The 26,402-nt window shown below is 33.2% G+C and overlaps 1 protein-coding gene across 6 annotated transcripts in view; it reads right to left on the bottom strand.

Annotated features, from left to right (window-relative positions):
- The window catches only part of OXR1 (oxidation resistance 1), a 371,701-nt gene that overhangs the window by 57,005 nt on the left and 288,294 nt on the right, over positions 1–26,402 (bottom strand). For 5 of the 6 annotated variants that reach the window (XM_036263773.1, XM_036263774.1, XM_036263776.1 and 2 more), the window contains 4 exons: positions 20,685–20,767; positions 15,290–15,397; positions 14,234–14,347; positions 4,339–4,488 (listed from right to left, as the gene is read on the bottom strand). In XM_036263773.1, coding sequence (XP_036119666.1) covers positions 4,339–4,488; positions 14,234–14,347; positions 15,290–15,397; positions 20,685–20,767 — 455 coding nt within the window. Of the gene's footprint in view, positions 1–4,338; positions 4,489–14,233; positions 14,348–15,289; positions 15,398–20,684; positions 20,768–23,119; positions 23,278–26,402 lie in introns of those variants that run through there. The other variant, XM_036263775.1, reaches the window with a different exon arrangement.

Genomic DNA, 26,402 nt, shown 5'->3' with positions numbered 1-26,402 from the left:
TTTTTAATTTAATCATAAAAACTATGAAATTTTAAATATATTCATACAAATAGTGCTGCTAATATGAATAGTCCAACTCTCTTGTTTTACAAGGAGCAAACTAAAATCTGTAAGAAGCCGATCCCACTATTATTAGCTAATTTACTGAATGTTTTGTCTGTATTATGCTTTATATACATTACAGTTCATTTGATCATCACATTAAGCTCTGAGATGAGAATACATATGGGGAAATCAAGGTTGAGAGAGACTGGGCAGTTTATCCTAAATGAATAAATAATATAACAAGCTAATAAGTGCTAGAACCAAGATTCAAAGTCCATGCAGTCTGTGCTTATACTATAATCTTTCCACATTTGAGTGACAAACTATATAATCACTCCAACTAAAGTGCCAAATATACCTTAATCTCATTTTTTTCCTTTACTGATTTTAGAAAGAGAGAGGAAGCGAGAGGGAAAGAAAAATAGAAACATTGATGGGAGAGAAGATCGACTGGCCACCTCCTGCATGTCCCCCACTGGGGATCGGGCCCATCACCTGGGCAAGTGTCCCAACCAGGAATTGAACCAGTGACCTCTTGGTGCATGGGTCCATGCTCAACCACTGAGCCACAAGGGCCGGACTTAATCTCATTTGTTAACCTCCTATTTTACTATATTATGTAAGTGTAAAAATAAAGAGCCAGACAGAATTCTAAAAATAAGCCAATAGTTACTTCAAAGTTGTTTTGTGTTTTTTTCTAAAGCTATTATGGAAAAGAAAAACTTAAATCCTGTTTGATTGGTATCACACCCTCCTTCCAATTCCATACTCAGCTCTGTCAATGTTCCTGGTTTAATCTGAAGAACATAAAGCTACCTTTAAAAATAATCAAGTAAAAAAAGAAAATCCTACTAAAAATGATCACCTAATTACAAGTGGAAAAAAGTTATTATATTCAAGCTAATAAAACATGTTTATTATTTACTGTAACTGCATGAAATATTGGAGAGAGAAATACATGTGTGCATGCATTTTGGTGGGCGAAAGGGAATCAATATGAAAGTATGAATAACATTTCTTTTAGTTCAGACATATCATGGGCCACCTAAATAAGTAACTTTCAATAAACCACAGTCTAGTCACCTTTTCATTAATAGTTTAAATAGATTCAAATACATCAGTTTATATTCCTGGATCATACGCCAACTCAAGCCAATCACAGATGGTAAAGTATGCTGCAGGAACATTTACATTGTTAGGGATAGTGCAAGAAATAGATAATTAAGAGTCGAGTATATACAATGCAAAAATACCTTAATACATAATTCCATATATTCAAGAATATAGAAGATTGTGCAAGCTAAGTAAGGACCATGAAGATGTGAGACACAGTTTGAACTTACAAGAGATGAAAAATACACTAGATAGTACAGCAGATTACACATGGGGGAAAAAAATTAGTGAACATAAAGATATAGCAACTGAAATTGTCGAAAACAAAAAAGAACTGAGTACCAGTAAGCTATTAGTCATAACATCAAGCAGCCCAAAGATGCATAATTAGAGTTCCCAAAGAAATAATGGGAGAGAAAAAATATTTCAGGAAATAGTGCCAAAAAAGTTTACAAATTTGATGGAAATTATAAACCCACAGATCCAAGAAGCTAAATGAACATAAAAAAAGAAAAGAAAAAGAAAGAAAAACACACCAAGGCACCTCATAATCAAATTGCTCAAAAAGAGTAATAAACAGACTATTTTAAATGCAACCAAAAGAAAAAATTACATTTTATACAGAACACCAAATATGAAACTAACGGAAGACTTCTCTTCAGAAACAATGCAAGCTAGAAAAAAGTGGAGTTCTGAAAGAAACATCTTCAAAATTCTGAGAAAAAATAAAACCCTGTGAACTGAAATTCTATGCCCAATGAAAATATCTTTCAAATACAAAGTAACTGGCAAAGATATAGGATAGCAAATAAGCTTAAAATCTATGCTCAAAATCATAAGTCATAAGGGAAATACAAATTAAAACAATGAGTTACCACTAAAGACCAATTAGCATGGCTAAAATCTGAAACACTGACAACTATGAATGCTAGTGAAGATGTGGAGCAACAGCACTAGGATTGCTGGTAAAAACACAAAATGATACAACCACTTTGGAAGACATTTTGGGAGTTTCTTACAAAGCTGTATGGAATCTTCTTATATGATCTAAAGTTAGCAATAATATTCCTTAGTATTTACCCAAATGAGGTTAAAAACTTATGTCTACACAAAAAACCTGCACGTGAATGTTTACAGATGTTTCCATAAAGTGCCCCAAATTTGAAAGTAAACAAGATGTCCTTCAGTTGCTGAGTGCATAATATCCACACAGTGAATTTTTATTCAGCAATTAAAAAAAGAAGAGCTGTCAACTCATAAGACATTGCTAAGTAAAAGAAGACTATTTGAAATCATACAATCATACTGTATGATTCTAACTACATGACACTATGAAAAGAACAGAACTATAAAGACAATAAAAAAGATTAGTAGTTTCCAGGGGTTGAACAGGAGGAATGAACTGGCAGAGCACAGAAAATTTTTAGGGCAATGAAACTATTCTCTATGATAATGTAATGATGGATAGATGTCATTATACATTTGTCACAGAATGTACAATACAAAGAGTGAACTCTAATGTAAGGTATGGAAACCCAACTTATATATAAAGACATAGGCCAAAAGTAAAACAAAAGGAAAGATAAACCGTGTTAATAAAAAGGAATGTGAAGTGACTGTGAGTATCCATCAAAGTAGATTTCATTGCAAAATTACCAAAAATAATAAAACAAGTCAATTCATCAAGACAATATAAGAATCTTAACCATTTTTATACCTAATAGTGAAGTTTCAAAACACAAAACAAAAACAGACACGAAAGCAGAAACAGACAAGTACACAATTATAGTGAGGTACTAAAACATCCTCCTGTCAAAAATTGATAAAACAAGTAGACACTATCACTCAACTTGAATCAACTGACATTTATAGAACAGTCCTCCCAAATAGCAGAATGAACATTGTTTTTAAGTGGGCATGTAATATTTATCAAGATATACCATATTCTGGTCCATAAACTAAGTCTTAAATCAAGTCTTCAAAAAGTAATATGTTCTCTAACCACATAGAATAACATTACAACTCAGTAACAAAAGATATTTTTATTTACTTATTTACTTTTATAAATTTTTTTCCTGTTATTGATTTTAGAGACAGAGGAAGTGAGAGGGAGAGAGAGAGAGAGAATGAGAGAGAACATCGATTGGCCTCCTCCTACATGCCCCCCACTAGGGATTGAGCCCACAAACTGGGCATGTGTCCTGATCAGGAGTCAAACTGGCAACCTCTTAGTGCATGGGTCGATGCTCAACCACTGAGCCACACCAGCCGGAAAACAAAATATATTTCTAAAAATCCCATATTTAGAAACTAAAACACTCTAAATACGCTATGGGCCAAAGAAGAAATAGAAAACATTATGAACTGAATGAAAATAAAAATACAACATATCGAGATTTTGGATGCAGCTGAAAAAGTATGTAGGGAGAAATTTACAGAATTGAACACTTGTATTTGAAATACTTATAATTTATTAATTATGACCATAAGGCAGTCATACTTTTTTAAGTTAGTATTACAGTTATTGCTAAGCAATACCTGGAATTTATTTTCCAACTCTGTCATTTTACTATATTCCCTCTGCACACTCAATATTCTTTACTTAGTAAAGCAGCAAGGTGTGGTATATAACACAGAGATTCAAACTCAGTTTGAATTCTGGCCATGATAGAGAAACCTTGGATTTACTAGTATTTTCTGATATTTTTTTCCTGTGAAGAAAGAATATGACCACCTATTGCACAGGATAATTTTGAGTTGATAAAATAATTAAAACACCAAAATCGTTTCTGACATATAGCAGGTACTCAATAAATAGTAGTTATCTTCCTAACTGTGTGTCATGCTAACTCTGCAAGGGTTAACACTTCAAAAAGTACCCAGTAGTAGTTATTTTATATAAGCTTTTTGAAATATTCTACCAACAACAAATTAACTGCACCTTATTGTAGTAAATTTATTCATTATATCCCATTGCCTTTAATAATTTGCAATATACCACAAGACTGTTAGTTAGGAACAAAGTCCACACTAACCCAAACTAGAAGTTCCATTAATACCTTTTAAAAATAGTCAAACATTTGCTGATGTTGGTGACTTAAAATGTAAATGCCAAACTGTCATATTTTAGTAATATATAAAGCATAATTAAACATTTTTTTCTAAGGTGCTATTCATTACCTTGCCTCTGGTAACATATTTGCAATTAATTTTTAGAAACTTCTCAGTAAATGCTTCTTCCTCCTCGGAAGTTGAAGATACAACTCGTGCAGGTCGAATACCAGTAAAAGTAGATGAGGGAGTTGTTTCTTTCGGGTGCACATCAGGATTCTTTAAAAAAATAATAATAATAACAGCACTTCAGAGAACTAAATCAAAATAAGCACAGTATTAAAGCCAAATGAACAGCTTTCCTCAATAAGTGTACTTCCTTCTCATCACATTCTGGAGGTCAGCCCAAAATATTCTTATGTAAAAAATATAGATAAGAATGGCACTGTTTTCACATTCATTAAAGCTAACTCAGCTTATATTTTCAATGGTTTTTTAATTGTGTGTGTGTGTGTGTGTCTATCAATGATATATATATATATATATATATATATATCATTTGCCGAATGTTGAAAACTACATTTCTTGCATTCCCTACCCCACACATATAAATACCTCACACACACACACACACACACACACACACACACACACAGTTGCTCCTGAATTAAACTACTGGTCATGATAAGACCATTTACTATATCCCTGAGGTGTTGGGAGCAAAGGAAAAGCAAAGTGCTTGTTTGTGATACCTAGGAATTTAGCAGAACCCATCATAGAAAGAGCCTTTTAAAATCTCAAAAAAATTATTAATACCATTCTACAAAGTATTAATTAGTGCACAGGTTCTTATTTTTTTGGGTGCCACATGAACAGTTCTCTCAGTGAAGCCTATAACTTTCTTCACAAAATGTTTTGAATACTTAAAACAGAGGTTTACCAAAAAAAAGCAATTATACTGAAATACAAACATTTTTCAATTGGAGACATAGTAATATATATGCTTCTTTAGTAATACATTAAATAACAAGATCGAATGGTGACTATAATCATAATTTTTCAAGTAGATGGCTATAAACAACATTTTATGATATCAATAATAATTCTAAAGTGACTTGAAAATATTTGTGAGTTCTATTGGGGACAAAGTCAAAGGTATGCCCAGTGCTATTTTATAGTTTGCTGTTTATAATGTTAATCCTCCCAAAGTTCAATGTTCTGTACAATGTAGGAAGGTTAGACAGGTGTCTTTTGATCTTTGTTTCAATACTTGCACAGAGGTAGTAGTAAGCGTCTTCAGAGCTCTGAGCTAAAAACTACCACTTTGTTACTAATACCTTATAGTTTTGATCTGGTCTTTTGGAATAATAAGCAAGATTGACTTCACTTCGATCTCACAGTCTTTGAGATACTGAAAAGAACTATCAATTTTAACATAACTCTTTCTACTCTAATAAATGGATCTAATTCCTTAAACCTATATGAGGACAGAATTTTTATACTTCCTTTCTAAACATCATAAACCCCTCCTAAAATGTAGAGCTGAAACCCTAGCACTTGGGCAAATATTCAACACATATTTTTTGAAGGAAGAACAGACCAGTGCAGAATACTGTAAAATAACTATATTTAATATACTATATATTTTTAAAACCTAATATAGAATTTTTTAACACCTGAAAGACACTGTTGTTTAATCATTAATCTCTATTAACAAAATTCTCAATCTTTTCATTTTATGATATAAATTAATAACTTCACACTCATCCTGTTAATTTAAGTTAGATAATTAAGAGAAATTCGTAATAGTATTAATGGATATTTATGAATACTTGTTATATATAAGTACTTTATATGAACCATTTCATTTAATTCTCAAATCACTAGTATATATTAAATATATAATATTACCTTAATTTTTTTTCCATTGATTTTTAAATTTTTTTTTATTTTTTTAGAGAGAGTAGAAGGGAGGGAGGTAAACAAAGAAAGAAACAATGATGTTGAAAGACATATCAATTGGTTGCCTCCCGCACAGGCCTGGTCAGGGCTGGGGAAACCTGCAACCCAGGCATGTGCCCTTGACTGGAATTGAACCTACAACCCTTTGGTCCACAGGCGGATGTTCTAACCGCTGAGCCAAACCAACCAGGGTTACCTTAATTTTTAATTAAACTTACGCTTAACCAATTTCTGTAACTTGCCTATTAAAAGCTGAGAAGCAAACCCATGTTGCCAACATGTGTACTAGTGAGGTTGACTACAATCCCATACACCTTCCCTTCCAAATAGTCTTCTAAATGAAAGATAAATGTGCAAAGAGGAAAAATAACCCAATGCAGAGCCATCGAAAAGACCCCTTTCAAGTTGTCACAAAGCTATCAACAAATTTTGTTCAACGCTGTCCAGTTACGCCCAAATCCAGTTGACATTATCTACTAGTTAACCGTATTATTCACCCAAACTGTATCAAAGTGCATTGTTAAATGCTTTCCTTAAAGGAATATACCTAGTTAAACAATATAATCTCTGAGGTTCCCGCAAAGTATCGAATTCTATAACTCAGTATCTATAGTAATTTCAATTTGTAAAGGTAATCCTATCAAAAGAATAGACGAGATTAGCTTAGCAAATGTTCAAAGTATAGCACAAGAGAGTACATTTCTTTTTAAAAAAGATCAACCCTGTTCAGAGGAATCCTAATCAGACCTCATTAAAACGTATAAACATGTACATTACCCAAAGTATCAGTATTTCTAGGTCACTGTTTTTGACTGTTGTTTATATATTTTTAAATTAAATTTATTGGGGTAACACTGGTTTATAAGATCATATAGGTTTCAAGCATACACTTCTATGGCACAGGATCTGTATATTACATTGCGTGTCCACCACCCAGTTACATCATCTTCTGTCACCATATATTTAGTCTCCTTTACCTTTTACTAACACCCACCTGACTGATTCTTAATGCACTGACAGTGAAGCTCATTTGAATGCTTTCTGAAGTTTCTTTGTGCAATTCTGTTTTAGCCAATAGGGATGAAAAGGTCCTTAAAATATAGAAGTATAAACATCTATCTATTGCCCTGGCTGGTTTGGCTTAGCGGTTAAAAGTGTCGGCCTGTGGTCCAGAGAGACCTGGGTTCAGTTCCTGCTAGAGGCGCGTACCTCGGTTGCAGTTTGCCCCTGGCCCTGGTTGGTTGTGCCGGTGGCAGCCACTCGATGTGTCCCTTTCACGTAGATATTTCTCTCTCTCTCCCTTCCTTTCTCGCCCTCCCCACTCTGTCTGAACAAAAAATAGAAGAATGTCCTCGGGTGAGGATAAAACAAAACATCTATCTATCAAGCTTCAATTATTACTCCAAATGTTCAAAACAAAGCATTACTACGATAAGTGACCCAAAAAGGTTGACTTGTGGTCACATTTTCTTGCACAATATAATTAAATATTATACAATATGATCTGTATAATAAATCATGATCATAAACTAATACAAACTCTCCATTTTCCATCTTGCCTTGGCTTTACTGAGCTTTTGCTCCTTTGTGATTGAAAATATGTAGAAACGTTCTGTGATAATACACAGGGAAGGTACAGGAAGTGTGAGGAGGAAAAATCATACAGGCACATAAATACCAACACATTTATTTTATACAACATATATATATTATATATTTTAAGAGAAAATGTTCCCTTTTAAAGCAGTATGTATGATGCTTCGTCATTCAATCTGATAAATATGATGGATACAATTTACCTCCTATAAATTACTATATTTAACCATTGCTCTCAAAATTTATTTTAATTCTGCTTCTTAAAACAAAGAATTCGAGGCTCTTAAAACCAACACACAGGATAAAAAAAGATACAAATAAAAAATAAAAATATCAGGGTGAATAAAAAAATAAAATGCAATTGTAAATATTGTACTTGGGGCTTTGGATCTGGGTCTGAGCTTTTTCTTTTTAATAATTTTTTAGATAGAGAGGAAGGGAGAGGGAGAGACAGACAGAAACATCGATGAGAGACAAACATCGATTGGATGCCTCCTGCATACCCCATACTAGGGTTCAAGTCTGCAACCTGGGCATGTGCCTGGACCAGGAAACAAACGGGTGACCTCTCAGTGCATGGGATGACACTCAATCCACTGAGCTACACTGGCCGGGCATGGGTCTGAGCTTTTCAACAACCAGGTTAAAAAGTACAGTGGGATGTGCTTTTTGGCTCAGTGGTTAGAGCGTCAGCCCATGGACCAGAAAGGCCTGGGTTCGGTTTCCGCTAATTGGTTGCAGTGTGTCCCAGGCTCTGATTAGTGTCAGGTGGGTGGTAGGCACTCAATGTGTCTCTCTCACATCCATGTTCCTCTCTCTTTCTTCCTCCCTCTCTTCCTCCCACTCTATCTGAAGATAAATGCAAAAATGTCCTCTGGTGAGGATAAAAAAAAAACAAAGTGGGATCAATTTTTAAATTCTAATTATGGTAATAATACTCCCATATAGAATCTAGGAAGAAAACTCTCATCCAGTAATTTAACCATTTCTTATTTGTGATGTTACAAATATAGGGATTTCTTCTATATATGAATTGCTTTCCTAAAATCTACATAAATACAAAGTCCTATTATAAAGTTCTATTTTTTTCACAAAGTAAATATTTTGTTCTATAAATATATACCAAGGTACGTATGATTATAGCATTACCATTTTATTTCTTTATTTTTTTTAAGTATTATCTTTTTATTTATTATTTTTTTCCTATATTGATTTTAGAGAGAGAGGAAGGAAGAGGAAGAGAGAGAGAGACACATCGATGTGAGAGAGACATATCGAGTGGTTGCCACCCACATGATCCCAGCCAGGGACAAACTGCAACTGAGGTACGTGCCCTTAGCGGGAACCGAACCCAGGACTCTCTGGTCCGCAGGCTAATGCTCTAACTGCTGAGCCAAAACGGCCAGGGCTAGCATTATCATTTTAAAAGTATATGTTAAATTTTTTAATTCTCTAATAAATTGCTGATATTTAAATTAAGTTTAAAAGCACCAAAGCTAAATTATATATTATAGATGTTATGTTATAATTTATGTATTAGTTATACGTGGTATTTGCAGTTTCTCAACTTTATTATAATATAATATGTAAAACATAAGCCTATGTTTATTAAAGTATATATTATTTATATATTAAAGTTTAGGTTTAAAAGCATGAAAGTTAAAAATATAATTTACCTATTTATAATATACAATAGGCAAAATATTTTGTCTATTACTATATTTTAATAATTTTAAACTTATTTTACAATTAACTATGTAATACATATATATACACAGAGAGAGAGAGGAATAAGAAGAGCAGGATGTAGAGAGAAAGAAGGCATATGTGAGAATAATTCTTAAAGCATATGCAATATTTAACCTTTTCAAACTATCTTGATAGTTCTAACTAAAAATTTATTTTAATTTCTTGCAAGTCTGCTATTATTTATAATTAATGTCTGTTTTCAGGAACACAACTTCAAGATGTCAATGAATTATGTAATTAATTTAAAAGAGAGGGGGTTTATTTTACTAGATTGCACAGATATTCTCAAGCTTCCCAAACCTCTCTAATAAATTAACCTCACTCTTCTATGTATCGTCTCATTTATAAGTGAAGAAAATATTCCCTGAATGTCTTTAAAAAAATAACCTTATTTAAGTAGTTAGAAAATGTTCTAATATTCCCTTCTTCTTAGAAATAAGATTAAATTATATAATATAAACTGTTCTATAAAATAAATTCTGTAATACTCTTTTAATTTCAAACAGACTGTGTCACCCAAGAAGATATACTGAAGTCCTAATCCCCAGAATGAGACCTTATTTGAAAATAGGGTTTTTACAGATAAAATTAGTTAAACTGAGGTCATATGGGAGGAGTAGGGTGGGCCTTTAATCCAATATTACTAGTTTTCTTATATGAAAAGGAGAGTGGTATGTGATAACATAGACCCACAGGGAGAAGACAGACATATGACTACGAAGGCAGAAACTGGAGTAATCTATAACAAGCCAAGGAATGCCAAGGACTACTGGCAAATACTGACTCCAGAAGAGTTAGAGAAGGATTTCCCCCCCCACAATGAGCAAGGCACTGTCAACAGCTTGATTCCAGACTTCTGGCCTCAGGAACTGTGAGATAAATTTCTGGTTTAAACACATCCATTTTGTGACCCTTTGTTATGGTAGCCCTAGGAAACTAATACAGGCAATTTATAATTTGTTAAGTTACATAAACAGAAGAACAACATATTAAAAAGCCCAGAGAATCTTAAATATTAAAAGTAGATAAGGAAAAAAAAAAGTAGTAATTTTGTTCACCTTTTAATCAATTTAAATAATACTTCTGAATTATATGCTATACTTTTATTTTTTGCTTTGGTTAAGCAAAAGTTTCCTATATTACTTTCAGACAGCTCTTTATTATAAACTTTCTAGTTTCCATATTTATAAGTGCGTAGTAAGCACTTTTAAGTATAAAGTAACTAGTATTATCACAGTCTATGATTAAAAAGAAACTTTTAGTACCTAAACTCTGTTGCTACTTTATATATTTTCTTCCCATAAGACTTTCAAGGCTTTCCATAGGGAAATTCTTAATAGTATAGTTTTCAAAATTATATTATTACCGTGTATCCAGTCCAATGTTATAAGTACTCTAATTTTCTTATAATATTTTAGATTAGATAGAGTATACTAAAGTGTTCTATATTAAAGAGAGTAAAACTATCTGTATATCCCATCCTTCTGTGAAGTATATTAATATAAGTATAAATAAAAACTATTTAAATTATTTCATTTTCCTCTTTTCTTTAGACATTTTCCCTCTGAATTTCATCCTAAATATATCTATCACACAGAAATTTTTAGCCTAAAAAAAAAGTTCTATATTTATAAAAGGATGTTAGATTTAAAGAAGCTTACAAAAAGATGATAGTGCCAGTACAGACTCACTTATAATGATTAAATATTACTTATCTTTTGAGTCCAACTATTTATTGAGCAATAGTAGTTTCTGAGGTATTAATAGTAGTTTCTGAGGTATTAATTTTCAGCAATAAAGCGGTAATTACGAACATGGGCTCTGGACCTAGACGCCTTGGGTTGGAATCCTCACGCAGCTACTGGGTAATTGAGTGAACTTTGATACAAATTACTTAACCTCTCAGTTTTCTCTTCAGTAAAATAAATACTATACTGGTCATATACTGAAAGAAACAAATGGCACATCACATTGAGAAATTTTATGTTTAATAATGGAACTACTTACAAAGGTATGCAGTGTAAAATGAAAATCCAGGTGAAACACAACAGAGGCTTTATTATCATCTGTAGGCCTAAAGAAGTAAGGCGGAGAAACATATGCCTAAACCTCAACACAGAGAGGGCTCTGTAGAAAGGGTTGTCTGTCGACAAGAGATGAGATGTTGCAAATATAGTCACGATGGGGTGACCTTATAGATAGGGAGAATAAACATGCCCTGCCTCCTTTCCTCTGGTCTCCTGCCAGTGCTTTCAAAAGACCAAACCGACAGAAGTAAATCGTCAAGGGAGCCCAATAATATAGTCTACAGCCTAAAGGAACACAGAAAAGAGTGTAGAATGGGGTCTACAGGGGAAAACAAAGACAGCCAGGCCAAGTGCTTATATCATATATGTTCAAGGTTAGGAATAGATGATACTTTTAAAGTGCTTAGAATTGTACTTGACATACAGAAAATTTTACCTATTATTTATTTACTCTCACTTTGTTTCTATCTCCTATGTTTCTTCATCATATGTAAAGAAAAAAAAAAAGAGAAGAGAATGATTTGTGGAAATTCTCAAAGATATTATTTTTATGTGAAAATAAATTATTCAAAAAGCCACTGAGATCCTTTATGCTACCAGAACATAACATTTTAGCTTCGTAAGTTACAGCAAGACTGAACATTCAGAAAACCTATCAGTGATTATTAAAGATATAAACTCTAACAATTTCTGAGGAAAACCTGTAATAACAATACTAATAAACATAATTTTAATATAATACAAATATGAATTTTATCTAAAAAAACACTAGATCCTGCTTCTAAGGGACTTATACATAGAATAGGAGATATAAATCCAATAATTACACTACCAAGAGATAAGTATTTGGAATATGCAGAAAGTATGACTATATTTCTAGGTTTAAAAAAAACAAAAACTGAAGTTTATACTATTACTATTCAAAATAATTATTTCTAACTATTACCCACAATCAGATAGCAGGTGACGGCTATCATCAGGTAAAGGGAACTTTAAGAACTCTTACATTTCTTATCCTTTTCCCTGAACCAACTCAGGGAGAAAGAATTTATTCATGATTTGTTATAGTAGAGGATACTTTCTGAGCCACTTCTGATAGCGGGTTAAAAGGTCATTCATAAGGTTTTATTATTCTCTCCCTTTCTTACACTGACATGGCAAAAGTGAGGAAGAGAGCCTTTTCAGGGAGGAGGAGACCTGGCCTTGTTGCTCTCTTGAGCTTTAGCACTTCTTCTCTTTGATCTTATGCTTTCAATAAAGCCAGTTGGTAGGCAAATCTGTGGTAAAGCTGAGGGACAGAAAAGGGCCCCAGAGTTCACAGCCAGGCAAGATGCTACAGTCAAGGCTTTTCATAATTCTGCTTTAGGGTTTAAAACACAAGCTAAATTAGCCTAAGGCTACACTGCTCTTTGTCACTGCTGCTTATGAATACATCTCTTTTCTTTAAGTCCCATGGGAAATGGCATGGCCATGTTTAACGAGGTATTCTTCCATCATCATTCTCATCAATGTTGAAGATAAGTGTAATACATTATTTTTATGTGACTACATTCTAAAGTATAATGTTGTCATATTTATGCATATAAGAAACCCAACTAATAAACATTTGAAAGACACTTCTCCCTCCCTCCCTTTCTCCCTATCCCCGCTTCTCTCTCTCCCTCACTCACACACACACACACACACACACACACAACCTGGGCAACAAGTAAAGTAGTTATTAATAATATCATGTGCTTGACTTCACAAAAGAAGTACAAGTAATTTAAAACTAGAGCTTAGAAACTAGTAATACCTAATAATACATAGGCAAATTAAAATTAATAATTTGTGTTTTATTACTAGTATGCCATTTGGTATCCTAAACTTTCAGTGCAAATTGGGGCAGAGAAGACAATGATGTTTCCTAAAGACAGCAGAGCAACATAGAAGATTCTTTCACAGAAGTCCAGCCTAGTATTAAATGGAGGGAGAGCCTTTTACATAGAAACAAATCATTAGGTCATTATGAAAAGGGAAAATTCTGATTAGTATTAATTTACACAGGAAAGGCACAAAAATATAATTCCTCTCAGAGAGATTTTATTCAAAGTTATTAAGTAACATTTAGTTCCTTGAAATTCATTTGTAAAATAACTTATACACAACAGTCATTCTTTAAAAATGCTAAATTAATCGACAATTAATTACTTAGACTACTTGGAAGAATGACTAAGATAATGATAAATTATATTTTTAAAAGGCAGTGTGTCAAAAACTCAAGAGTTATGAGTACTATGTAAGTATTCAAAGAAACTGAAATAAAAATCAAATTGAACATAGACTTCCTATCATGATATTCTCATGTTTGTCAGGTAAAACATCTTCCTTAAATTATTACATGGTATTTATAAGAGTACATTTGTCAGGTAAAACGTCTTCCTTAGTTAAATTATTACATGGTATTTATTACATGACTATCCTTGGTCCAACACCACCAACAGTAAATTAATTTAAGCTATCTGGTTTAATAAGAATGTTTCATTTTAAAAACCAGGATTTACAAATTTAAGTATCCAAATTAAAAGGTAAAATTTTGTTCTAACAATAGTCAAAGTAGGATTAAAAACAAAACAAAACAAAACACCATGATGATATATACATGTACAGTGAAATTTATTCAAAGTTATTTTTGAAAAGTAGGGACTTACAGTGGTCTTATCAAATTCAGCCTCGGACGATGTTGGTGACAGGGGACTTATGGGGCTTAGAGATGGAGAGCTCTCCACACTGGAGACATATTCAGGATCAGGAACATATAAAACCTGTAAGAAAACATACAACTAGAGTATTAATAATCAGATGGTGTGTTATTAGCAAGTACCATTAATGACATTTAGTAATAAAGAGAAAAAACTAAAAATCTTCAGATTAAAGAATATTTCTTAATTCTAGGCCATAATAATTCTAAAAAAAAACCACATATCTAAATTCAATTAAGAAAAATTTGATAACACATACTATCGAGGATAGGGTGGGAAAATAATTGTTATATACTATGGGAGTTCCTCTTAAAAAACAATTTTGCAATAGCTAACAAAACTTAAAATGCACCATAACCTTTATTGAGGCAATTTTACTTCAAGGACTTTACTCTATAGAAATATCTGGATACAAAGAAGAAAAAAGATATGCACAAAAATGTTCCCTACAGCGATATTTACAAGAGGAAAAGAGTAGAAACTGTCTAAAGCTTACAATGCCTAGCTAAACTAATGTGTGTGTGTGTGTGTGTGTGTGTTAGTGCAACACTCCACACACATACAAGTCTGAGATTATGCTGTACTTATACAAAACTTTGTCCAAAGTCAAAGTTAAATTTTAAAAGAAAGGCTAAAATATTTGTGGAAGAGGACACAAAAATTAGTAACTGGGTGCTTTTGGAAAAAGAAACTAGTAGAATTCTGAGCAGGATAAATTAACATTTAAAAATTAGTTTTTTAAATCATGTATTGCTTTGGCTATTTTAAAAAGCTCTTTAAAACTAAATTTAAAAGCCAATTCACAACCATTTTCAATATGTATTAAGAAAAACTCATCTGGATATAAGTGACAAGTAATTTTCTCTCCTGGAGCCAATATAATTTGTTCAAAGTGTGCATAAAGTTATTCTTCCTAAATTTTCTGTATTATTAGCTATGCTGCAGTGGATTCCTTTCTGTCTTGCTACTTAATGCTTCTAAATACAAATGCATTAAAAAACATACCTGTCCAGTAACAACTGCTCGGGAGAATAACTTATTTAACTGAACAAGTTCATTTGGCGTTGTATCAAATTTCAGAGCTATACTATTCAATGAATCCCTTGATTCGACCTGTTTAAAAAAAAAAACATAAATGATTTTAATCTGTTAAAACAGAAAAACTGAACTATGAGATTTAGTGATCATTAATATGTTTATGGACCAATCTGAGTAACAAGTGTTATTTCCATCCTTGGAGATAGGATAACTTGAGAAATTCTATGGTTTTTAAGCAAATGATTTTAACCTATCATGATAGAGTATACGCTTATCATAGTATATCATAATTACATGAGCCTCTACTTGTAGCAATTTCAAAATACAAAATATAATTTGCAAAACACAAGTGATTTTTATTTTACAAAGACTTAAAAACAATATACTATTTCTTTATTTTCTAAAACATGTAACTTCTAGAAACATACTATTTTATTTTCACAAAGTATGTCCATTTTATTTATAGATTTATTTTCATTGATTTTTTTTTTTAGAGACAGAAGGAAGGGAGAGAGAGCTAGAAACATTGATGTATGAGATAAACATCAATGGGCTGCCTCTTACATGCCCCCTAATGGGGATCGAGCCTGCAACCTGGGCATCTGCCCTGACCAGGAATCAAATTGGGCCCTCTCGGTCCATAGGACAACGCTCAATGCACTGAGCCACATCGGAGTGGCAAGTATGTCCATTTTAAACTGAAATTGCTATTTCTAATTATCTTATTTATAGATTCTTCCATTTAAATGTATAAATTACAAAATATATTTGAATCAAAGTTGAGCAATCTCTTTCTGAATGATTAGTATAGCTTAAGGATCATATTTACAGAAATCTTACATCATGGGATTTTGCCAATTATTCTGAAAAAAGTCATTTTTATCAGTCAACATAGTCCTTTGAAATCCTCTACATATAAGGCATTATGAGAGCTCTGTAGAGAATAAATTTAAGTGCAATTAAGTAGTTTAAGTTCACAAGAGATTTACAATATAATTGGAAAATAAGACCAAAAAAAGGTTATATAAATGAAACAAAAAATGTAACAGAAGTTCTGAGTGTAAAAAGAGTACCATATTTGTTCTAAATTGTTCAGGAAAGATTCTACAGAAAATATTTAAGCAAGATCAACAAGAAGGGATAGGAATTTGAGCAGCAGAGAAAAGAGAAAGAACACTGAAAGTAAAGAGTCTAGAAATTATACGTTCAAAAACAGAAAAGTATAAAACATTTTTGTGGGATACTGTCTCTTCCTCATAAACCACCCAAAGTATACTCATGAATTCAGGATTTTAGGAACAGTAACTAGTCAAATCTCAATAAAGGATAAGATTAAACAAGCATTTAGAATTAAGTTCTCGAAGACTTTGAAAGTCAGGAATAATAGATATGCATGTGGGTGTAAAAAATAATAAATATACTATTAATGTTTTTTAAAACCAAATTTATGCCAAATTCATGGGTTAATAATCTAATTCCGCTTCCTTCCTCTGTGTAAAACTTATCTATGCAATGCGTTATCACCTACTTTATTGACATAGTATATGTAAAAGCTCTCTATAAACAAATTTTATTTTGCAGTAACATCTAAGTTACAATACTTTTATATTATCACACATTTTGTCCTCACAATGATTCCATTAAATGAGGTGATAAAAGTAACATCAATAATTATAAAACAAAGTTTCATGGCCTGAGTGGCATCTTAGATTAGTGGTAACACATCTGGGATTAATGAGACAAGAGAATGGATGCAGATAAACAAATGTAATGCTACTGCAGTAGATCAGGGTTAAGGTAATAAAAATGTAAAAAGGGATGAAGGTATAAGATTTCCAAATAAGACTAAACAAAAGACAATGCACAGATAGAGTGAAATTCTGATGATGGTGGTAGCAGTAGAGGGTCAGGGGAGCAAATGTTAATGAGCAACTGAGGCTCAATTCTAAAATTCCAACCTGGATGAATAACAAACTAAAGAGAAATGGAAATTAAAAGTCTGAGTTTTAGGCAAGGATGGAGAAAGAATTAGTAAGAGGTTTGCTATAATTTGTTAAATATAAAGTGATAGTTGGAAATGTAGGCATCTAGAAAGGCAGGAATCCAAACGTTTGGGTCTCACTCCTCGTAGTTTATATAATAAAGTTCTTAAGCTCCCAAGTGACAGAATGTAAACAGAAAAGTGAAAAGAAACAAGGGGCCACTCAAATTTAGAATCAAGAAGAGAAGAACAGCTAGCAAAGCCGATGGAGGATAATGTCAAAATGATAGCAAGAATAACAGGGCAATGAAGCATAATAATAAAATGTAATATAATCAGTTTCAAGAACAGAGAAAACAAGGAGAGGGTATAATCAAAGACATAATGGCTGACAATTTTCCATAATTTATGAATAACTTAATTCCTTAGACTGAAGAAACACAAAAAGAACAATAAATAAAAATTTGTCTGAACCTAGACTTACTATAGTGGCATTGAAGAACTGTAAAGATGAGGACACTTCAAAAACAATTAAAACACAGAGAAAGAAAGACTGTCTACAAGTGAACAAAAATAAAAAGGCAACAGAGGGACATAAGACAATGGACTAGTATATTCAAAGTGCTGACAGAAAATGTCAACCTAATAATCTAGAGACAGCTCAACTACCAGGAATGAGGCTGCAACAGAGTTTACAGACACTGCCTGATTATCCCTTCACAGATCCTTATGGAAAAAACTACTAAAGGACATTACAAAGAAGGAAAGAAAACCAGAAAGAACAATAAACAGGAAGCAACAACAACAAAAAAGCCACTGGGTTTGATCATTAGAAAATTATTAGTGACCTTGGAAAGGACTCCTTCAGTAGAAAGGTATAGAGATATAAAATTAGGTACAAAGAAAATGATATTGTATAGTATTTTCAAGGTCTACTTTTGATTCCTACTGAAAGTGATTTTACAATTAAAAACAGTATGGCCCTGGCCCGTATGGCATCCTCCCGTGCACCGAAGAAGGATTGCAGGTTTGATTCCTGGTCAAAGCACATGCCTGGGTTATGGGCTAAGTCCCCACTGGGGGACACGCAGGAGGCAGCTGATCGATGTTTTGCTCTCAAATGGATGTTTCTCTCTTCTCTTTTTTTTTTTTATTCTCACCCAATGACATTTTTCCATTTTTTGTTCAGGTAGAGTGGGAGGGAGAGAGAGGAAGAGAGAGAGAGAGAAACATCGATGTGAAAGGGACACATCGAGTGGCTGCCACCCGCACGAAATACCAGGGCCAGGGACAAACTGCAACCGAGGTACGCGCCCTTAGCGGGAACCAAACCCGGGTCTCTCTGGACCGCAGGCCGTCTCTCTTCTCTTTCTCTCCCTCTCTCCTCCTCTCTCTCTAAAATCAATAAAAAAGAAACAGTATGTGTTTGTGCATATATGTATACATATATACACACACACATATATATACATATATATAATTTTAACTTTAAAGCTATCTAAAGTAAAAGATGAGTCTATACTACAATTTTGTGGTCTGGAAATACATTTAAACTATATTATAAATATTTTAGAATACACACACTTTGAGAGTACACTGTGGTATTAAAAGTTTTATCTTAAAAGAAATATAGGAATATATATTTTTCTAAACACAAAATCATGTTATATTAATATTTTATATAAATGTGTTTTATGAGTATGTTTTAAATATAATATGAATAGAATACAAAATAGTAATATCTTAGTTTTAGAATTACATTTGTTTCCTTCTTTTAGGATTTGACATAGGAAATAAAAGATTAAGAAGTTAAAAAAAAAAAAGACTAACCAAAGACCTGCTAGAGCAGGGGTTCTCAACCTGTGGGTCGCCTAAGACATAACAGTAGCAGAATTACAGTTATGAAGTAGCAACGAAAATAATTTTATGGTTGGGGGTCACCACAACATGAGGAACTGTATTAAAGGGTCATGGCATTAGGAAGGTTGAGAACCACTGTGCCAGAGGATGTTTTATAACTTTTCTGGTCAATTCTTGATTATATCCCAAAGGTCACTTATAACATTAAGAAAAAAATAATTTCAAATTTTAATTAACCTTCCCCAAAAGAGCCAAAATAATGGCTCTTAATTTCAATTTAACTTTGCTACAGAAAACACAAGTTTTATTGAATTAACCAAACAAAGAATGGTGAACTCTTGAATTCAAAACCAACGGAAATTTTACAATTCTACACAATCACATGGTTACATGTGTAGATAAACTCTTATGCTTCATGCCTATAATCTTAGGCCTTAATAAATACTAATGACTACATCAAATTACATTACCTAATATTTTACTGTTTGAACTTATTTTCTCAATTTCTCAATCATGCAGAGAAGATATAAGCACACTTGGTTTAAGTTTGTAATATGCTTTAAGAAGATATTTTTTTTAGACAGTGAATATAATTCTACTCTAAGTTATCTGGTTCCTAACCTTTTTAAAATACTTAAAATCTCAATTTGTGAATTATATTATATATAAAAATAAAGTATAACTCAAGGTTTTGATAATTGGTTCAATTTTAAGGATTCATGTAAATAGTCAAGATTCAAACATTGAAAGGTTTCATGATGACACAAATGCATAAATTGTTTAAAATTATTATTTTCTCAACATAGTTAAATTATATTACGATATCAGAAAAACACAAAATAATCCAAAATTAAGCTCATTTATAATAAAGGCTGTATAACATATTGACATTATCTAAATAAACAATATTTACACTCAATTAAATAAGCAGCACACCAGAAGCTAAGGTCGATTTCTCACATCACTTTTCCATAGTAACCACAAATGTGAAAAGCTGACTACAGGGAGATTTGAGGGTCATTTCTGAAGATAGAAAAGCTCCATTTTCAGAGCTATAGAAACTTAGCTATAAATCAGTATAAATAATATAATGTGAGAAGTTATTCTGGAAGATTAATATCAATTTATCTTTTAAATACTGTATCTACCATTTTCATTATCATTAGCACTGCTGAGAATAAAATGAAGATCACATTTCAAAAAAAAGTATCTTCTTAAAAGCCTAACCGAATAAAAATTATTGTCGCATGGGAACTTTGACTCCCAATAAATTATCATCTATATTAAATTACTTTTTTGGAATACCTATCTTTGTATCACAACTTATTTTTAAAGAAAAAAAATCCAAAAATACTATTAAAAGTTTAAGTGTTATTATCAGTAAAACTGTTGTCAAAGTGAAGTACAGGTTTTTAAAATAAGGCAATTAGCAACTCTTGTCTCATTTATATTATAAACAAAGAACATTTTAAGTAAGACTATTGCAAAGATAAATTAGCTTTTCAAAAGCAAATAACTTACAGTATACTCAATAGTCCCTTTAGGTTTCTGAAAAGACATTCGTCTCCCATCTTTCTTGTCTAGGCTCTTCTTTTGGCCAGTGTCTGAAAAAAAAAAAATAAATGAGGCAAAACCTCTATTAAATTCATGTTCCTTTCAGAGTAATGGTAAAAACTGCTAAATAGAGCTTACTGGGCTGATATCTATGAGATTCACTAGTAATACAGCTTGTTCCCTGGGATTCTTTGCTCTAACATAAAATCAACCATCAAAAAAGGAAATGCACTTCTCCCTGCTTGCTGTAGGAATTGACCAGTATAAAATACTAATAACTGGAAGTAAATGTCTTGTTCCTGATCTTAAGGGATATGCTTTTAGTTTTTGCCTACTGAGTATGTTGGCTGTAGGTTTGTCATATATGGTCTTTATTATGTTGAGGTATGATCCCTCTATTCCTACTTTGCTAGAGAGTTATTTTAATCAAAAATGGGTGTTGGATTTTGTTGAATGCTTTTTCTGCATCTATTGATATGATCATTTGATTTTTGTCCTTCATTTTGTTTGTTGTTTACACATTTATTAATTTACAAATATTGAACCATACTTGCATCCCTGGAATAAACCCTATTTTGTCATGGTGTATGATCTTTTTAACATATTGCTGGATCCTATCTCCTAATATTTTGTTGAGAATTTTAGCATCTATGTTCATCAAGAATATTAGCCTGTAATTTTCTTCCTTCATAGTGTCTTTATCTGGTTTTGGAATTAGGATAATCCTGGCCTTGTAAACAGATCTTGGAATCTTCCCTCCTCTTGAATCTATTGGAATAGTTTGAGGAGGATTGTAATTCTTCAGAAGTTCAGTAAAGCTCACCTGTGAAGCTATCTGGTCCAGGGCTTTTGTTTGCTGGGAGTTTTTTTATTTTCTTTTTTTCTTTTTTTATTAGATTCGATTTCATTAGCTATTATCGGCCTATTCAGGTTTTCTGATTCTTCCTGATTGAGTTTTGGCAGATTGTATGTTTCTAGGAATTTGTCCATTTTGCCCAAGTTGTCCAGTGTGTGTGCATATAGATGTTCAAAGTATTTTCTTACAATCCTTTGTATTTCTGTGATGTCAGTTATTACTTCGCCTCTTTCATTTCTGATTTTATTTGGGTCCTCTCTCTTTTTTTCTTGGTAAGTCTGGGTAACAGTTCATCAATCTTGTTTATCTTTTCAAAGAACCAGTTCTTGGTTTCAATGATCTTTTACAGTGTTTTTTAGTCTCTATGTCATTTATTTCTGTTTTGATGTTTAATATTTCTTTCCTTCTACTTTATCTGGGCTTTTCTTGTTCTAATTCTTTTAGTTGTAGGGTGAAATTGTTTATTTGAGCTTTTTCTTATTTCCTGAGGTAGCCTGTAATATTATGAACTTCCTTCTCAGGACTGCTTTTGCTGTGTCCCATAGATCTTAAACGACAGATACTTTACTTTTTAACTTAAAAATCACAAATCAAAAAAAAGCAATTACACAAGTATTCATTTTAAATAAGATTCAGAGAACTAATTTGTATGCATTCTGATATGCCTAGTTCTCTAAAACATAACAAATACTTTAAAAATTAACCTTATCACCCCAGCTGGTTTGGCTCAGCAATTAGAGCATCAGCCCAAGGACCGAAGGGTCATGGGTTCGATTCCCAGATAAGGCACATGCCTGGGTTGTGGGTTCAATCCCGGGTCCCGGTCAGGGTCATGTGGGAGGCAACTAAGTGCTGTGTCTCTCCCATATTGATGTCTCTATCTCTTTCTCCCTCCCTCCCTTCCTCCCTCTCTCCCTCCCTCCCTTCTTCCCTTCTACTCTATCTGAAAATCAATGGAAAAATATCTCTGGTGAGGATGAACAAAAATAAATAAATAAACAAATGAATAAGTAAAATAAAATGATAATATAAATAAAATTTAAAAAACAACCTTATTAATATTAATGCTAATAAGTATTTAATTTCACCATTTCTATAATTTACTTCTAACCTTACACATGGATAAAAGACCAACCCAGTAAGGAAAGTAGAGTGAAAGTGTGGTCCCGAGACCAGTAGCATCAGCATTACTTAGAAAGTTGTTAGAAATACAAATTATGGGGCCCAGCCCAGAAGTACTGAATCAGAAATTCTGGGGAAGGGGTCCAACATTTTTGGTTTAACAAGCCTTTCAGGTGATTCTGAGGTATACTTAAATTTGAGAAGCACTGCTTTATTGTACCCTCAACTACCCAGAGGCACTTTTGTCCTAAAACACAGATTACAGCCTTTCTGCGGGTGGACGCCACCAAGTAAGCATTATTCTTGTCTAAGACTGTCTCCCAAAGAGCCCAAAAGACAGAAGCAGCTGTCTGTAAGGAGGTTTGAGCTCTGAAACAACTGATGAGAGTCCAAGGAGCCATTCTGTGCTATGGCAAACACTCACAGACTCTGTGGTGATGAAAAATCCAAACACCAAATGATCCAGGGGCTTTGGGTCTGTCACGTATGCCAGTGTGGAGGATGGATGTAGCTATGAATGCAAGGCCACATGACATGGATGGAAGAACCAAAGCAGGCTGTCTCAAGAGAAGATTCTCAAAGACCTGGTGCCACTTAACTGTGAAAAAGATTGTCAGTGGTATTAAAGAAGACACAGAAGAACATCACCTAAGAGATTATTCTGAACAGAATGGGAAAATTGAGGTGACTGAAACTATGACTGACCAAGGCTGTGGCAAAAAGTGAGGCTTTGCTTTTGCAACCTTTGATGACCATGGCTCTGTGGACAAGATTGTCACTCAGAAACACCATACTGTGAATGGCCACAACTGTGAAGTAAGGAAAGCCCTGTCTAAGCAAGAGATGGCTAGTGGTTCATCTAGCCAGAGAGGTTGAGTAAGTTCTGGAAACTTCAGAGGTGGACGTGGAGGTGGTTTTGGTGAGAATGACAACTTTGGTTGTGGAGGAAACTTCAACTGTCGAGGTGGCTTTGGTGGCAGCCATGGTGGTGGTGGCTATGATGGAGTGGGGATGGCTGTAATAAATTTGGTAATGATAGAAGCAATTTTGGAGGTGGTGGAAGCTACAATAATTTTGGCAATTACAACAATCACGCTTTAATTATGGACCCATGAAAGGAGAAAATTTTGGAGGCAGAAGCTCTGGCCCTATGGTGGTGGCCAATACCATGCCAAACCACAAAACTAAGGTGGCTATGGCAGTTCCAGTAGCAGCAGTAGCTATGGCAGTGGCAGAAGGTTTTAATTACTGCCAGGGACCAAGTTCAGCATGAGAGGAAAACCAGAGAAGTGTCAGGGAAGCTCCAGGTTACAACAGATTCATGAACTTAGCTAAGCTCAGTGGTGGCAGGGCCTAGCTGCTACAAAGAAGGCATGTTTTAGATAATACTCATGTGAATGGGAAAAAAAACTCAAGGACTCTATTTTTGACATTGTATAACAGGTTATTTTAGTTTCTGTTCTGTGGAAAATGTAAAGCATTCCAACTAATGGTTTTAAAGTAGTTTTTTTTTTTTTTTTTTTTTTTTTTTTGCACCCATGCTGTAGATTGTTAAATATAATGGTCTGATCACAATGCTGAATAAATGTGTCTTTTTAAAAACATAAAGTTAGTCTACTCTGAGGCCATCTTTGTAAACTACCACAACAGTGTGAAGTCAGAATTCTTTCAGGGTGATGCCAGGTTCCACTTGAAATTTATTTACAACCAGCTTGGATGCAGAAGCCATTGTCTTCAGAATCCTTGGCGTAGTTGAGTTGACAAGTTATTGAGTTGTGACCTGGAGTTCACCATTAAAAGGGTCACCCAAGCAGAGTCATGGAGTTTGTTTGGCTATTAACAATTGTTGGTACATCCTATGCAATGTTTCTAAATTGAATTATGGTTCCAGACAAAATTGTGGTTCGTAATGAAGCATGTGTATCATCCATTATCATGTGTAATCTATAAATTATTTAATACCCTCTTGAAAAAAATAAAATAAAAAACCACAGACAGTACAAAAGACTTCATAGCTATCCTGTGATTCTAACAAAGGCAAATCTACCTCCTACTTGAGAACCACTGGATTAAGGGAACAATACTATGAACCTGAACTTAGTTGGAGTTACCATCACAACAGACTAAAGTCGTTTATTAAGATTTTCTTCTCCCCCTCCTACCACCCACTTTAAGAAATGAGAGAGAGACTGCAGACATCTAGGGTTATCATCTTCCAATACTGGCCAATACTGACCTGTTTTTTAAAAACAAGCATGTGTCATTTAATGACAGGAATACATTCTAACAAATGTGGTATTAGGTGGTTTTGTCACTGTTCGAACATCCTAAGAGAACACTTACACAAACCTGGATGGTAGAGTCTACTACACACTTAGTTTCTATGTGGTATAGCCTATTGCTTCTAGGCCACAAACCTGTACAGCATGTTACTGTACTGAATACTGTAGGTGACTATAACACAATGGTATTTGTGTATCTAAACACACTAAACAACAGGAGATTAAATCCAGCACAAGAGAAAATAATACAATCAAGAGATGTGGTAAACACAAGATGCATGAGGCTGCTACCAGAGTAACATGGCACCATTTTACAAGAAATATTTTATTTTTTATAACTAGAAAGAGTACAAGAGTACACTTAATGACAAGTAGTATAATAAATATACAAACTAGTAGCATAGTTGTTTATCATCATCTTACGTACTATATATTTGTATATACTATACTTATGTACAACTGACATGACAGGTTTTTTTTTATACCAGCATTACCACAAACATGTGATGTGTTGCACTATGACATTAAGATGGCCACATCACTGGGCAACAGAAATTTTTCAACTCTATCATTAGCTTATGGGACTACCATCATCTATGCAGTCTCTCACTGACCAAAACATTGTTTTGCAGTGCATAACTGTAGTTTCTATAATAATTGGTACCCCAGATCCTTTAGAGCCACTTGGTCTTTTCTGGGTTCAACATAAACTTTCATCTAACTCTTCCAGATAATGTGTATCAGCAATTTCCAACATATATCTAACTGTTGTAACACATTTACTGGATTTTGTATTTTCAGCTCAGGCATTTTAATATATTTCTAACTCTAAAGAAATTTCAGTGATAATCTATCTTTATCCTTTACCTGTGTTTTGACTTTAACATTACACATGACAGAATTCTGCATTCTTCTCACATCTTTTTTCCCTGTTTGACAAAGCCATTACTCTTAGAAATACAAAAATAACACCCAAATGGATTCTACGTCACTTGATTCTTGTCTGGCTCCGTTTCTTAATGAGAAAAATGGAATAATAACAGTACCTATCTTACAAAGTTATTAGGATTAAATAAAAATATCTGCTAGTGTCTGCCCCACGGAAAATATTCTTAGCAGTTATTATTCTTGTCATTTCTCCTTGAAAGACATTGTTTTGATTACCAAAAGTAAATAAAGAGAAATTTTAAATAGGACTGAGACGTGTTTAAAGTATGCTGTCACCAAGTGGAAGTATAGAGTTGACATAACAGGGAAGTTTATGAAAAACTGTATTATAGTAAGTTGAAACTAAACTTGTTAAACCTATTTACAATATTTGTACAACCCAGTAAAGTGAATAATTTTAAAGGCTACATAATGCAGACTTATGGTCATGCCTCCAAACAAGGGCTAAACTCAAGGTCCAAAGATGTTTTTCTTAAA

This window comes from Molossus molossus, unplaced genomic scaffold (assembly GCF_014108415.1).
Source record: "Molossus molossus isolate mMolMol1 unplaced genomic scaffold, mMolMol1.p scaffold_m16_p_16, whole genome shotgun sequence".
NCBI classification, from domain to species: domain Eukaryota; kingdom Metazoa; phylum Chordata; class Mammalia; order Chiroptera; family Molossidae; genus Molossus; species Molossus molossus.
This window is presented reverse-complemented; position numbering and strand designations above follow the sequence as displayed.